Below are 16746 nucleotides of genomic sequence, written 5' to 3'. Positions count from 1 at the left end.
AAATTCGCGCTCAGGCGTTTCTGTCAGAAAAAATTGTTTAAAAAGATGTTAAGAGGCAGTGGTTATATTTAAATTACAGTAAAGGAAGTAGATGTTTCTAATTATTAATAATAAATTGATCACGTAATTTTCTTTGTAATTATAAATTTAGTTTCATTTGTAATATTTATTATAAGGATAACCACACTGAATCACCATTTTTTTTTTTTTCGAAGCGCGAAAACGACTAAGATTGAGTCAGGAGACTGCAGATTTTCGCACTGAAGTACGGAGTTCACGATTCTTTTAATTACCTAATAACGACTGAAACAAGTTAAGGTTGTAAGTTGAGTATAAATTTCAGTTTTAGAGGATTATAAGTTGAAACGAATGAACGATCGGGAACTTAACTTTCTAAGAAATTATTAGCTTATCTTTCTTCTTATTAGTGTCGATTGGATTGTGAATGACTTTTTTAATTGTTTAGACCAGTAAGTGAAATTTCTCAAGTGTGATACTATATAGCAAATAATATAAGGGTGAAATACCGAAAAGTCCAGTAATTAAGTTGTTTTTTTAAAGAGCTTTTAAAGTTCACGATGCCATAAATCCAGGATTTACATATTTTAACCAATTTACGAGAATTCCCATGATTTCCACTATAATCCTGAAAAAAAAAAATTAAATGACTATTCTTCTCTTCAAAACAACGTCAACAAGATAATATTACTTTTATGTTTCGGTTGCTACTTTGTCATTTTAATTAGATTCGTCATATTACCATTCTTATATTTACCATTTGGGGACAGTAAGAACCACCTTCGTTAAATTCCTAATTTTGCTACGAGCCGAATTGTATTTTTATAACACAGTAACATTTGTTCTGCACACTAAAATATGAATTCTTTATGCATAAATCACGATCCCGCGAAAATGAATTATGCCCCAAGGTAACATTTTAAGATTGCTAAGATAATTATTTTGGAATCGATTGTGAGAACGTAGTAGTAATGAATCTAACCCAATATTTTGGTGAGGGGGCAATCCCTCTGAAGATACTCATCTTCAGTATATCAAACACAACCCAATTATAAAAATTTAAAAACAATGTTTAATTTTAAGCAAAATTTAATACTAATTATATTATTATTTAATTACATGATTATTCATTTGTATATTAGTCAGTATTTCATCCCACTGGAATTTTTCTTTTTTTTACTAAATACTTCTTTTTAAAACTTTTGCAAAGGGAGAGGGACAGGCAAGTGGGTGGTAGGTAGATACCTACTGGAGATACCTATATATGACATTTAAAAACTAAATTTTTCCAAACCTATCATCTTAAAAAATAATATAATATATTTGTTTTGGTTTTCAGAAAAAAGTAAATCTTACGAGAGACATTTTAAAGTCAAAGAAAATAGCTGGCAGTGGATTGTTGACTTCCAATAGCTGAGTATGTCCAAATCAAAAATGTTCGAGGTAAATAGTTTTCAATCAGATACCTATAATTTACTTTCACACACAGCATTTTGTTGTTTTGAACATGGATTGAAGTGAAAATTATTTTCATTTATTCATTAATAAATTACACATAACTTTCTTTTTTTAAATTAACAAGATTATTTTTATAAATTCCTCAGTTAAAAATTTTAAATTATCAAGGTTTATTAAAGTCTATTCTTATAAATTTTTTAGATTATATAATCCATTTTCATAAAAATAAATAAATACATTAATAAGTGGATTATATGAATGTAAAGCAAGATGTAAAAAGTAGACAAACAATTGTTACTGAGCCTGATGGATCCACCTGTCACATAGTGGATTAAATGTGCTATCACAACTTTATTAGAGAAACTTTAATTTCACTAAAACCTAATGATTCTTATTCTGGTTTTGGTACAACTTCCTAAAGTTTGATCAAAGCTTAAAATGGTATGAAAGAAGATTTAAAAAAGTGAGTTTTGGTGAGGCCATAGTTCCTAATGATAACGGCTTATTTCATTGTAAACAAAGTTAAAATATAAACCTGTTCATTATTGATTTAGGCATAACTCTTTTCTTGCCTTCATGAGATTGTTTTTTACAAGTCTTTTACTTATTCAATTATCAAATAACTTCTGTTGTAATAAACTAAAATTCATTTTAGTTGTATATCTAAAGATTTTTAGTTGTATATTTTATATTTTTTACTGCATATTTCACAGATTTTTTCTACATAAAAATCCAGGCCTTGCTTATAACACATATATTAATATCTATACAAAATAAAAAAAAAAAAAGAAAGAAATATGTCCTAGATGATTACCTAAAGTTACTACTGGTAATGTTTTGCTGCTGAGATCAATTGGTCTAATAGGTTCAGGAACAGATTCAATACTCCCTAAGGAAGAGTCGCTGTGGTCTTTCATATCAACCTGAATTATCTCAGAGCTTCCCCTCCAAGATTCACCATGAGAACTACTTTCTGATTTTGACTCGACCACCTTAAACAAAAAAAAATCATATTTTAAACCTAAATAATGAATAAATTGTTATATATTGTATAATATTATTTATATATGGTATAATATTAAATCCATTATACTATGTACATCAACATTTACATTTTACAGTATGTGAGGATGTTCAGCATGATTTAATTACTAAAAATCATAATTTCAGTTATCTAAACTTGGCCAACACTTCTTAATATATTGTTTATTTCCATTCATTAGGTATTGCTTGTTTTGATAATCATTGATTTGAAGAGTTGTATTAACAAGTACTAAACGTCTAAATATCCGTGGAATAATTGCTCAGCGTAATGTATTAAAGTAGTCCTAAAGCAATAGTAAATGTTTATATCTTAACACTGTATGTTTATACATTTATTTGGACAATATCCATGCTATTATGATATAATATGAACTAACCTGTGTCGAGGCAAAAGTATAAGGGTACATTCTTGGTTTTGAAAAAGCTGGGACCAGCCCTGCTTTCACGTATTTCCTATGTGCTGTCTCGAGAGTAACTTCGGACAAAGTTAAAAGAGACCTCGCAACTTCTCTTTCTGTTTGGCAGTCATCACCTATAATTTGAAACATAGTAGGAGCTTATTATACTGAATAATTAATACGGAACAACAGTGAGTAGAAAATAATAACTTCCACAAATGTAAAATTTAAATTTAAGACTATAATAAACCTTTGAAGTCATATGTAAGTACAAATTTACATTAGGAAGTACAATGTACTTCAAATTTTGAAATTACAAGAGTATATTTAACTTGAAAAAAGAAGTATTTGATAATTAAGTTAAAGAAATTTAAAACTTTTGGTGTAATTGTATTTAATGAGTGATGTGTCATATCATGTCAATATTACACTAGAACAGCTTTCAAGCTCTAACAAAAACATCAAACAAATTTGAAAATTTTACCTTCCTCTTCTTCATCGGATTCATCTCCTTCCTCATCATCATCATCATCATCATCTTCATCCTCTTCTTCTTCATCTTCCTCAGATTCATCACATATACTCCCTCTGTCTTGACTATCTTCCTGTAAATTGAAATTCCAGTTATTATAATCTTTACTTTAAGCAACTCAATGATATTATTGGATTAAAAATAAGTAATACGACTGAAACCATTTCAGTTCGTACCATCTTATGTACATTTTCATCATCCGTGCAGTCCTCAGCAACAGTCGGAACAGGTGAAATCCCAAGTTCAACGCATTTCTTATAGTGTGCCTTTGACTTCATATGCTTTGTAAGGTTGCCTTTTGTTTTGAAGCTAAAAACAAAATAATAATTATAAATACATTATATTGTACAAAGCAACCCAGTATAAATAGAGTGAAAAAAGTAAAACCACAGTCTTATATATGATGATCCTAACTTCAAAACTCACATTCTCCATTTTTCAAATTTTAATACATTGGGAAAAACTTCTACCTACACTAAAAATAAATAAACTGAGCTTATATTCAAATGTCCAGCAGATTGTTTTCAAACTTCAGCTTGTTTATTTTTAATAGTTTTTCGAGATATTCCTAATATTTGAAAAAGTGGAGAAAATGACTTTTGAAGGTAGAGCTCTCATATGTACATTCTTTGAATATTTTTAGATAATTCTAAAATTGATGAGTTGATGTGCCCAGTGTTATTACTGTTAATTTTCATCAAATAACTAAGATCAATATTGTGAAAAGGTTTATAATCTATGTATGTATATGAGGAAATACATGTGGTTTTTACCTATTACTTATTAATAATAATAAGTAAAATTTTTATTTCTCCATTTAATGAAATATCTTAAGTTAAAAAGCTAATCACCTGAAAGCACAATGTTTGCAAGTGTAAGGCCTGAGATCAGTATGCGTTCTTATATGCTTCTTGAGCATTGATGGCTTTTTACACCTTATCCCACACTCTTCACAGACATAGCGTCCTCGACCTTTAAAATAAGAAAAAAAATTTAGATTAACTATTATCAAAACTAATTTAAATTAAAAAACCTAACTATGAGTTAAAAGTAAGTTGAAAAACAAAAGATTTTAAGTTGTGATTTAAAAAAACCCATAAGTATTAACTTGGTTGTTGAAAGGTCTCTAAACAAGAACAAAAATTATTCAAATATCCACAAAACAAAAGAATGCTGGATGAAGAATGGTGAAGGAACCATCACAGGGATCGAAAGCAGGCTTTCTCTAAACATACATGAAAAAATAAGACAACAAACATGATTACAAAAATTAAATAGGGAATAGGAAAGACTTCTTAAGTAGCTGTTACCAATATTAGCTCTTGGAAAGTGTCTTAAATAAAAAATGAGGTGATGTTTAAAATGAAAGCAAGCATTAGTACAAAAAATACTTTTATACTGTACCGAAATGGCCAAGATGAAGAAGACTACATATAAGAATAGTACTAAAGAGGACATTTAAGTCTATAGCATATAATATTGTTTTATTAAAAACTAAGTTAAGAACAGTTACCACTTATGGATTTGAGACATGATCACAAGTGAAAAATGCAGATTAGCTTTCTATAAGAAAACAATTGAAGTACTGCAATTGGAAACCTTTTCATTTAAGCTAGTCAGTAATTGCACGATTCCAAAATGAAGAATCCCATGATACTTATGAAGAGTATCATAGTCCAGTTTATGCAGACAAAGTGTAGATGGTGACTGACTCCCATGAAGAAGGGTTGTTAGAAGAATTTTTACTCTAAATAAATTTAGGATGGAATACATAAAAAGCTTCAAGGATAAACAGGATATGTTAGGAATAAGAAAATGGAGAGTAATATCTGTGAATAAGATGCAATAATGAATCAGATAATTGAGAAACACTGAGAACCCAATTATGAGGATACTTTAGGGCTACAAAGTGTCCAATATAAAGGAATATATGTAGCATAGTTAAATAGTGGGGCCTATAAGAACTCTGAATGAATCAACTCTTATCCTTACGAGACCTGACTAACAGAACCGATACCCTGATCTTGAAAACGGAATTGAAATTTTAAACAATCACGAGCAGCTAACTAAAAGTTTTGTCCCTTTTGAGGAAGACAAAATAGTACTTCCTCTTTGTTCTATTTTAAACATAAAAACTAATAACATTAATATAATTATAAATAAAGTTAGATTTAAAATAAGCCTTCTTACCTCTCCCTCTTACATAAATATAATCTTCATTTGACTCAAATCCACCTTCACAAACCTTTATCCTTTTACACGGTCCTTCAGACTTTGATTCAGTTTTCTGCAAAATTAAATAAAAAAGAAAAATGTATATGACTTATGACTTTAACACAATTCTGTTAGAGAGCTAAAAATGGTCAGTACCTCATCTGAATCACTTCTAATACAATCCAAATGATCTTTTTTAAGTTGATATGACGAATGAGTTATGAGATCTTCTTTGTTTCTGTTAGCTACACAGTAGGCACCCGAACGATTCCTTGAATCATAATAACTCATAGCCTTCCGTGGCTCAAGACCAAGTGGATGAGGATGTGAATCAGAACAGATCTACAAGTGCACATAAGAAATATAAAACCTGATATTTAATTAAACAACTTTTAAAATAAGGTTATTAATTTGTAAAAAGAAAAAAAAAATGTAAATATTGTTGGATATGAATGATTTTTTTACCTTCCAATTGGAGTACATGGAGACTTTGTATTGATCTGGAATCAGAGGAACATAGATGGGCTGTGGTTTGTTAAGAGTGCAGAAGAAAGTTCTCGTTGAACATTTGAGACCAAGGTACGTATAAGCATGCCCATTGAGGTATAGCTGACCATAAGACTTCCTGGGTCGAGGAGTTTCTGGGCTGACAAGGGTAAGATGAGGTGTTGACAATTGTCTTTTGGGGGTGTATGTACCAGGTTTGAGTGGTAGAGAAGTTGGCCGAAGAAATTTCTTCTCATTTGTTTCTGAATTTGACTAAAATGGTAAATAATGATATAATAATAATTAAACTGATTAACAATGATATTGAAAATAAAATGCGTATAATTAAATTGTTAGTTTTTCATATTAAAGACAGACTCAGTTGAGTCCATCATTATAACAGAATTTTTAAACTTAGTAAATGATTCAAGTTATTCATTTCAAACCATAATATACTTGTAACTTTGAAAGTACGAATGTTATATTTAAATAACCACCAATCAATGAGTGTATTCCTTGATTATATATATATATATATTTTTAATAAGTTTATACTAATCAGACAAAACCTTATAATAATAATTGTAACAATTATAAGTACAACAAAATTACATATTCATAAATACTTACAATACTTGACGGTTCTCTCGAAGCTGTGCACTGTTTTGTTTCCTCATTATCCCTCCTGTCATCATTGTCCAGTTTAACAATAAGAGGAGAGACCTTGGCTATAAGCTCTGAAGATTTAGTAGTTTTGACTATCACAGAAGGCTTCTCTGATTTTGTAGGTACAAGAACTGACTGGCCAGGAAGTAAAGTCTGAGGACCAGGCATTCCTGGAACGTATGGTATAGGTTTTCCTCCATGCAGTATGGTGACAAGACCACCATTGGTAGGGCTTTGTTTTGGAAGAGTCAATGGATTAAATCCAGTAATGCTTGTTAAAGGATTAAGGGCCAATGGAACTTGGACAGGTGCAACTATCCCAGGAACTGAAAGGTTTGGAGTAACCACAGCTGGTTTAATGGGAAGTACAGATTTTTCATGACATGGCGACTTTGGAGCAGGAACAACAGAGCCAGTTTGGATCATTGTTCCACCAACACAATGTAGGCCTGTATTTGAGATGGTCAGAACTTGTTCTTGTTTTTTCACTCCAGACTCTACATAAACATCTTTCCGAGAGGATTCTATTCTCAAAGTTTTCATCCTTCCTCCTGAAGGGTCATTTATCTGAACTTCACCCCCAAACAAATGTACCGATTTACCTGGCGATTTCAGCACTTCCTCTCTTCTCAAAGGAAGCAGATCCAACTTCCTCTTTTTGATCAGAGGTCCAACATCTTTCTGAATGCCATCGACTAATGGAGTATTGCCAAGCAAAGGACCTGGTGAAAGCATGAGCATCTTATGACCATCCTTTGATTCCACACAATGAGACAGATGGATTTCTAGGTTTTCAGTAGACTTAAACGTCAATCTGCAATTCGGACACAAAAGTAATTTTTCTACATCTCTCTCACCCAATGAACCTGCAGAATATGTTTTAAGAAGGAAATCTTTAGAAGAACCATCAGAATTTCTTGCTTCTGTTTTTATAACAGAATCTGAAATGGAACGCTTTCTTGGTTCTTTTGTAGTCAGATTAAGGGGTTCTCCAACTTCAGGTGTTGTATCTCGTGATGGCCTAAGAAGTGCCAGGGCAAGTTTAGATTGAGAGGCTCCATCACAATCTCCATTCTTTGGAGCAGGACTGGTGGGAGGACTGTCTTTATAGCGAGGTTTGAGGGGCCAAGAGACCTCATCTACTATAGCCTGGTTGTCACTAATCAGTTTGTTGATATGCCTCTGTACGAACTCAGGGCTGGGTGATGATCCGCTGAAGGGAGATGGTGTGGACTGCGATGAAAGGGAGCTGGATGATGGAGGTATCGTCAACTGGAGTTTAGGCTGCTGTTCCTCTGCATATATCGTAGCGGTGTGGAACTTGGGTTTATAAATTTTGTTCTTGACTTCTACCCTTACTTCAGACCTAGACGGGTCCTCTTCATCGGAACTGCCGTCGTCCATCTTTAGGGTATGAGCCCTAGATCTGCAATGCTTATACAGGTTGGACTTTGTTTTGAAGGCGAAGCCACAGGGGAGGCAGGGGAAGGGCCTCTCGTTGGTGTGAGCCCTTATGTGTTTCTGTAGGACCGAAGGCTTGGCGCAGGCCAATTTGCAATAAGGACACACATATCGGCCTGCCCCGGGGGACCCTGGTCGGATGTCGTCTTCGTTCCTTACTTTCGGCGGGGACGTCTCCTCCAGGGTTGCCACCTTCTTGAACTTCTTATGCAGGTACTTATTCGTGTCTCCCTCTGTGTTTCCGGTAACCATTTTTTGCTCAGACACAACTCCGTTTTCGATAACGTTTTTTTCTGAAAAAAAAAAAAAAACAAAAACTTAAATAAATGGACGCTTTAATTAAAATAAATACGGATACGGTTTTTAAAACTAAACTTAAAGTCATGAACATAAAAAAAAAAGTATTTAACTGTTACTATATGTACAAATTATCCTAAATTTTCAAAGAAAAGTTATTAATTAATGATTTTGTGTTGTATTGATTATCATTTTATTTTTACAACACAAGCTTCATTAGCTTTACTCAAATATTGCTTAGTCATCCTTAAGTTTTTTGATGAAATACTGGAGATTCAGATTAACTAATGAATTATTTGGAATGGAATACCAGCTGACAGGACAAATCCGGTGGACACGAAGGTCTAAAAATAGCGGGAGTAGGAAATGGCGAAGGGGGGATGGGAGGATTACGCAAACCAATTATGATTCAGGTATTTACTGGCTCTCGATGTATCTGTGCCAGTTTCACAACTAGAGAGAAATTTCGAAAGGTCCGACGGTAAGGTGGCTTTAATGGGATCTGGTGCGTGGACTGGTCTTCGCCCTCACCTCACCGTTTCCTCGGGTTTACGGTAGCAATTCATTTCGTTTTTACAAGAGTCAAGCTACATTCGCGATTTAGAGGGAAATATGGTGATCAGAAATTTATAACAATAAAAACAGTAGAGGAAACCCTCTCTCCCCTCCTCCCTTCGAGCTGGATTTAAAGTTAGGGCACTTTTAAATTTCCTCTCCAAAACATGGGAAGGGAAATGAAGTGCTGTAAATAAAAAAGAAAAGAAAAAATGATCTTTATGTTCACAATTATTATCGCGAAATAATAATTACATCACTAATGAAAAAAACTTTAGAATCCATTTTTTGGATTTATAGGGTCCATTACATACCAACAAGGTATTGGAAATAAGTTTAGTCTCTTTATTGCTATCAACACATAAAGACATTTATTGAATATACATCATTGACACATTGAAGTTTTATTGGCACACGAAAACAGTTTTTTTCCCTTAATAAGTTGACTCATGAGAATATTAAAAAAGAAATATAAATTCAATATATATATTTAAGAAATACTGAAAAAAATGTTATTATATTAAGTTAAATTAATGTCTTGTTTATGGGGTGTAGGAGTTGCTGGATGACATAATTTAAAGAATTTCCACCAAAAGACAATGCAAGGTCATACCGAGGAGGGAGGGTGATCCTGAAAACATTTCCTCTTTTATTTTTTTTTTTTTTAAATATTTTTTAAGAGCCCTATATTTTTTTAAAAGTGGGTCCCTATTCGGAAAATCCGACCCTGATAACACCAATGAGAACTAAAAATAGAAATTATGATAATCAAAAAAACTATATTGATGATTAGTAATCAATAAATCATTATATTGCTTAATAATTATTAGAAGATTATTATCGATTTAAAAAAAGTATATTTCTTAGTTGTTGTTGTCTGGGGCTTAAGGGCGTAAAACCCTGAGGTCATCAACGCCCATCGTATATTTCTTTGTTTTTAACATTTAGATCCGTATTCATTAGGTTATTCTTATATAGGATACATACAAACATACGGTTGTTGTGTAGCCGTGTTCATACTGATAAAATAATGAGCCTTATAAAAAAAAAAATGTTGGTTGTTAATTATTATTATGGTTTATTATTAGTTCATTTCACTTCTTTTTTTTTCAGCACATCCTATGGTCGCGGTCGATCTTGTACAGATGCTTGATTTGGAGTTTATGGTGAGTCCTACTGATAATATATTATAATTTAAGTTTAAAGTATTGTTACCGAACATCTAATATGAGATTAGTTAGTTTAAGTTTCGGTCAGTAAATAGAGCGAAAATTAAAAGAAAAACATACTATGCCAACTTTTTGGCCTTAATGAGGACTATGTAAAAATTAATATGAAAAGCATTATATTATAACTACCTTAACTAAACATAAAAAAAATATAAAATCATAATGTTTATAATCTTATTCTATGTTTTATCTTCTTATGATACTGTTGCTATTTTCTTCTTATACTATGCGTTTTTTCTTTTCTTTTGCTATCTTATTCGTAATGGATGCCAACTGATTTTTTACATAGCCCTGATCAAATTCTACAGTTTAGGCCGATACGTTGGCGCAAACAATAAATTTTTCATACAATTTGTTTCCTCATTCACCGCATCCCGACTAATTTCTCTTTTGTTTTATAAAAATAGATGTGATGAACTTAAACGAATGATAAATGATAAACATAAATTGATTTGTTTTACTCTTCTAGTAAAGCAGTTTATTATTTTGATGAGTTTATGCATATCATAATTATTCTTGGTATACCTGATAACAGATAATAATGTTACTGCCTAATCTGTTACAAAAAGAACCAATATTTTACAAATAAATAAAAAATCCTTGTTTCAGCCAAAGAAGATACTCTTAATGTTTGATTTATTGGTTAGCAATCAACAATAATAAATAAACATAATGTTATGAACATTTAGCTGTATTAATTTATTTCGTTATTGTAATCAATACAAATATTCATTTATTAATTTTATTTGAATGAATTTGGTATATTTAATCTTTGTCCAGTGATGTGCGATTTCGAAAATCAGAATCAACAAAACTACAGAAATGTTTGAATTCATGATTTTTTCTGAAAATGCTTCAAAAGCTTTTTTAATTTAGTTTTTGAATATAGTTATTTTGACTTTTATATTTGAATACGTACTGAAAGTATGCAACAGGTGTTCAAATCGGTACCTAAACGGTGTATAAGTTAATTTTGTTTTGAAAAGGCATTTCAAAATTAATTTTACTCTGTATTAAATTGGCTCATCAACAGTGTTTTCCAAAAAAAAAAAAAAAATCGTAGCATCGATAGAATAATTAAATTGATTGAACACACGAATATACAAATTTGCTAAGAATGAATACATAAGATAAACTTATTCAAATATTTAATTTGTATTTATTTCGTACACTCTTGAATTATTATGTGTCATTTACTGTTGAAAGCTCTTTGATCCATTTTTATCGTTCACTATTCCTTTTTCAAGTATCAATGATAAATAACAAAAATCTGTTTTTGTTTCTTATCTTTCAATCTTAAACATCCTAGTTTTATAGAAAATTTTCCATAATTATACGTGCTATATTTCTATGAAACGGTCGTTCAAAATCTATCAATAAAAAAAAAAAGACTAAAAAATGCCTTCATATCAATATAAATTATCAAATAACGTTATATATGTAAATAGATTCTTATCGCTATTATTTTTTTATTATACATCATAAGCGCTGGAATCAACTATTTATATGATAATTTAGGTGCAGTGTGGAAGAGATGCATTTTTACTGATCGGCTCAGTAGCTAGTTACATCTGCACACGTTTAGAAAGAAACAATTTTATTTATTAATTTACATATTTTATAGTATTACGACATACAGAGGAGGTTGGCCTAGTAAATAAAATAAATAAGGACATAATAAAGTAAAATTGAGACGAACGAAAAAAATGAAAATACTAAGCGAAATTTAACCAACAACAAAAGAAATCAACTTGGTGTAAATTCAAATATACAAAGATAATAAAATATAAGTAAATAAAATACAAATATAAATATACCTTTAGGTAGGAATTAAAGAACATAGAAAATATTAAAAAACTAAAAGAAGAATAAACTGCGAGTAATTGTAAATCGATGGAATATAATTTTTATATTTTTACGCCCAATTATTACAGCATTAGCCTTTAATATGTAGTAAATGGGTGTTCTGTTAATCAATTAAAAATTTGTAAATATGGACTATCAACATTATTCGCTCTTTATTGTCAATTATCATTTTTTTTTTCAATTTATTATTAGAAGTGCATTTTGATTTAATATTATTTATGTTATTTGATTGTGTTTTCCTTTATAATCTTAGACACTAAAGCTTAATTTTTATTTTCTATATTATTATTATGTAGTGATGTATCTCAGAATTAATAAATATAGTTATTATTATTATTAAATTGCTAATCATTATTATTAGATTTTAATTATGTCTGTAATTAACATAACTGATAATTAACGATTAGAAGTAAAAAATACTAGGATTGTGTGGATCGGACGCTCCTACGCTCATGTTTTTGCCGCCTCGTCTTCATGAAATCGGAGGGGGAGTAGCGGTCGGTCATACATTTTCCCCAAGACAATAATCTTTATGAAGACAAATAAAATTTATAATAACAAGAGTTATGACCTCATAAGACTTTTCTTAACTCATCATAAACATTTTCTTTGTCATATAAACGAATAGTTTTTAATTTTTTAGCGGGAGCTCCCTGGCATTCTGTGGATTTACCTAACAGATAATCGGTGAGGATAGAGATTCAAAATACTATTACATACCAGGATATTACGTAAACGGTCAAGTTTTTTTTTTTTATAAGAAATATGATTTATGGTAAATATTAATAAGCTCACCATTGTTTTCTGTCAGCCTGTCTTTGAGTGGGGTCAGATTCGACTGCTGTTCTGGTTTGACACCTGTAACAGAAAGAGAGCGGTGTTTACTATAGACAGAGAGAGAGCACACTGCCGACTCTGTGAGGGTTCGTTGACCGGCCGCTGGAGCGCCATCTCCCGGTGAATCAGCCTTATCGTGACCCGGCTACCTGTCAGCTGGCTCTCAGGTAGTAGTTGCTAATAGCACTGAGTAAGTGATAGCTGCAAATAGGGAGCAAATTGTCGGTTATACAACTCCAGCTATTTCGTACCTTCCGCCGGTTCCCCATTATATACATTTGTACTCTTGTACATTTTTTACCCATTTATTATTATTATTTTTCTGCTTTATCGGCAGGTATAGATAGCTTTATCTGAGACCAATTATAAACGGAGCTACATGCTTTTAAAAAAAAAACAATGCCTTGAAGAGGCAACAATAGAAAGGCGAACAACACTGACACGCGGGTAAAAACCCTAATGGCATATCAAAACATAAATGGTATAATTACGTTAAAACTGATCAGAAAAAAATTCGAATTTTGACTGAGTTTGGTATAGGATTTTTCTATATTTAATCACTTTTCAGTGTTTAAATATAGAGACTATTATTATTAAACTATATCGTTTATTGCCAGGACGAGATGTTCAACTGAAAATATATATAAAACATTCGTGTTATACTCTAGACAAGCAGTTACCAATTTTTTTTGGCTGAAATTTCACGGTGCCTATGTCGGTCTAAAAAAACTTTTAATGCGCCCTTGTCGAGCTTAAAAAAAGAAAAAAAAAGGCGAAATTACCTTTTGAGTGGTTGAATTGTAAGAAAAACAGTGCAAATCAACAACTTGAACATTTGTTAAAATATAAATATCAGAGGCACTATTTGTGTAATATGATACTTTTAGTAGGTACCTGCGTAACAAATAAATAAGTAAACATTACAACTACAACCCATGAAGGATCTTGAGTTTAGTATTAATAATGCATCGGGTATTCCTAAGCCTAAATGAGCGACTAGTGACAAACGGGGATAACCCTACTCTCCTTCAAAGCAAAAGTGAAGCTAAAAAGCCCACACCTACGAAAGGAAGGTTTACGTTGAGGTTAAAAGGAATATCCACCATTGTAATCTAAACTGCAACATAAGAGCAAATGATGGACTCGTACTCATCTCCTACTCCTCTACCACGCCCCTGAAAGGCACTTAGGACCCGCCTTTTGGCTTCACTTTTCTGTCAGCTTACCCCTCCAAGCATTCCTTCCTTCAAGGGTAAACGTACCATAGACAAAAAATTATGATTTATTTTATATAAATGGATTCTACTACTAAATTGTAAAAATTACTGGTATGGCCCGCGGTATTCGCTTGCCGCATCCCTGGCATACGCTTGCGGCCTCATTTTGGGCACCACTCCTGATGATCGTAATTGATTAGGAAAGTAATGGATCAGGTCATTGTTGGTATGTATTGTGTACAAAATATTAAGTTGCCTATATCATTCTTCCCTTAACCTTCAAATTAATATTTTTAATATCATCCTTAATAACATCATCCTTTTCACGATTTACTATTTTGTTTACAACCTTTTATAAAACATGTAAACCTAACAAAATTGAGACATCTGGCTCAGCTTGCAAGAATTTAATATAGTTTGAGGAGGCGCCGACTGGGCTGGCAGTAAAATCTAAGATTGGTGCGGGCTGCGTTTCAAGCGCTGGAGGAATTCCAGGACTATTTGTTCTTAACCATGAAGATGTTATAAAAAAAAATAAGAATATTCCATTCTATAGTTCAATTTATAGCAGATATATCAATGAAACAAAATTCTAAATTCTTTTTTTATTAGTCCAAGCATACTTCATTAAAGTTGGTACTATTAGAGGAAGCGGTAAAGATGTAGGCGCCCCCCTTTTATGGGAGTAGTGGCCATATTTCTGTTTTTTTGAACACATAATAAGTATAATATTGTCAAGAAACTAAGTCAAGTTTACCATTGAAAGATGCACTCATATGGGCAACAGAAATTCTTCACCACTAATTGTCAAAATCACATAATGTGGAATATTGTAAGAGTATGAGATACTGTGTTGTCTAAGAAGTTATACAAATCAGACAAAAATTGTTAGTTTTTTATTTTTATGGCTTTAACTAACTAACTAATATATTAATTAGTATTTCATTATGTTAATGCCATGATATTGGATAAGCGTTTAGTTCCATTAATATCTATTAAGATATTAATGGAACTAAACGCTTATCCAATATCATGGCATTAACATAATGAAATACTAATATATTAATTAGTATTTAAAAATACTAGTTAGAGGTATATAAAAGTTCTCGTCAGATATACATTCATTAAAAAAACCTCTATGCTATTCAATATTTTCAACTTAGTACTAATATGCACTAGCATAAGGAATATGGACCTGTGTAGATACCTGGATGATTTTAATACATAAAAATATATTTAAATCATCCAGGTATCTCACATTGCAAATAAACCAGTTAACTAAGGGTCTCTAAAGGGTCATATTTTTCATGAAATAAAACATTTAGCTCTGTTCGTGAAATCAATTTTTCAAATAAATAATGTAGATTGCGTCCAGGCATAAACCAAGTTTACAACTAAAAAACTTGAGGTTTAGTGAATATTTTGATAAATAATTTCCAAAAAGTCCATAATCCACAACATTCCTGACAGAGAACATGCTCAATTTTCCAGAATGTTTTCAGCTTCTTCTACGTCTTTAATATCTAACAAATACTATCGGCCTGTTGCCAGCGTATTAAACTTGTATTAGAACTTGAGGTAGTTTGGTATACCCAGCCTGTATTTGCTCAACTTGCTTTATGTTATACACGATTTATGCCACAAACCTATTTCAACGGGAGATACTTAAAATCAATTAAAACTAAAATCCATCAAGACCCATTACAAAAATGTCTGAACAAAAACTATTACTTAGCCAGAAATAAAAATCGAAAGTTTTTTATTCTTCAAATCAAATGATAAAAAATAATCTTGTTTTAAATTCCACGATAAAATTCATAATTTTGATTGTTTGAAGTAGGTCCGAACTTATAGAAACCCTTTGGCTGCGTGGAAAATTTATTCAAATAAATTTTGTTTCTAATATGGCTTCATATAGCTCAGGAATGAAAAAATTTCATTATTTTGGAAAAATTTATTTCAGTAATTTTGATACGTAAATGCTTTTTATAGATTGGTTAAGGTAAAAAATAAATTATACTTTCAAACTCTAGGGCCTCAGTTCATGTATAATATATCTATTACTTAACTGGATAAAATTCTGGCTTAGCATATAAGTCACCTAAATACGTTAATAAAAAATTTAAGCTGATTATTAATAATGGATATTCACAATCAAGCACCATCGTTAAATCATATTACGTAATATCAATTCGAAATAAAATAAGCCCAATGAACAGTTATTCTGCAATTTCCCAAGGATACGTGGTTGAATAATTCATACTCTTCACCAATGGACATCATTAATTATGTATATGGTAGGCTAATTATAAAAATGCACATTTGAAAATAATTAAAATGTACTTATCAATAAAATAAGATTAGAAACATCAGAAAATATATTTATAAAATACCATTTATTCAACGTTCTAAACGTGATTTAGAGTTTGTCAAAATATATGTATATTTTTCATAATTATATATTTATA

At 31.2% G+C, this 16746-nt stretch overlaps 1 protein-coding gene across 14 annotated transcripts in view; it reads right to left on the bottom strand.

Moving 5' to 3' along the window:
• shn (schnurri) overlaps positions 1-16746 on the bottom strand; it is a 206277-nt gene that overhangs the window by 6542 nt on the left and 182989 nt on the right. For 10 of the 14 annotated variants that reach the window (XR_001344255.2, XM_014432195.2, XM_014432194.2 and 7 more), the window contains 10 exons: positions 13020-13082; positions 6781-8570; positions 6130-6423; positions 5821-6006; positions 5641-5737; positions 4302-4422; positions 3627-3759; positions 3403-3523; positions 2898-3052; positions 2291-2468 (listed from right to left, as the gene is read on the bottom strand). Coding sequence is in view for 13 of the 14 variants with exons in the window: in XM_014432195.2 (XP_014287681.1) it covers positions 2291-2468; positions 2898-3052; positions 3403-3523; positions 3627-3759; positions 4302-4422; positions 5641-5737; positions 5821-6006; positions 6130-6423; positions 6781-8570; positions 13020-13082 (3138 nt within the window). In the remaining variant the exon portion in view is untranslated. The remainder of the gene's footprint in view (positions 1-2290; positions 2469-2897; positions 3053-3402; positions 3524-3626; positions 3760-4301; positions 4423-5640; positions 5738-5820; positions 6007-6129; positions 6424-6780; positions 8571-13019; positions 13083-16746) is intronic. The other 4 variants (XM_014432199.2, XM_014432202.3, XM_014432201.2 and 1 more) reach the window with 2 other exon arrangements.

The sequence above is a fragment of the Halyomorpha halys genome, unplaced genomic scaffold (genome assembly GCF_000696795.3).
Source record: "Halyomorpha halys isolate HHAL.00 unplaced genomic scaffold, Hhal_1.1 Scaffold1035.1, whole genome shotgun sequence".
In the NCBI taxonomy this organism is placed as follows: domain Eukaryota; kingdom Metazoa; phylum Arthropoda; class Insecta; order Hemiptera; family Pentatomidae; genus Halyomorpha; species Halyomorpha halys.
This window is presented reverse-complemented; position numbering and strand designations above follow the sequence as displayed.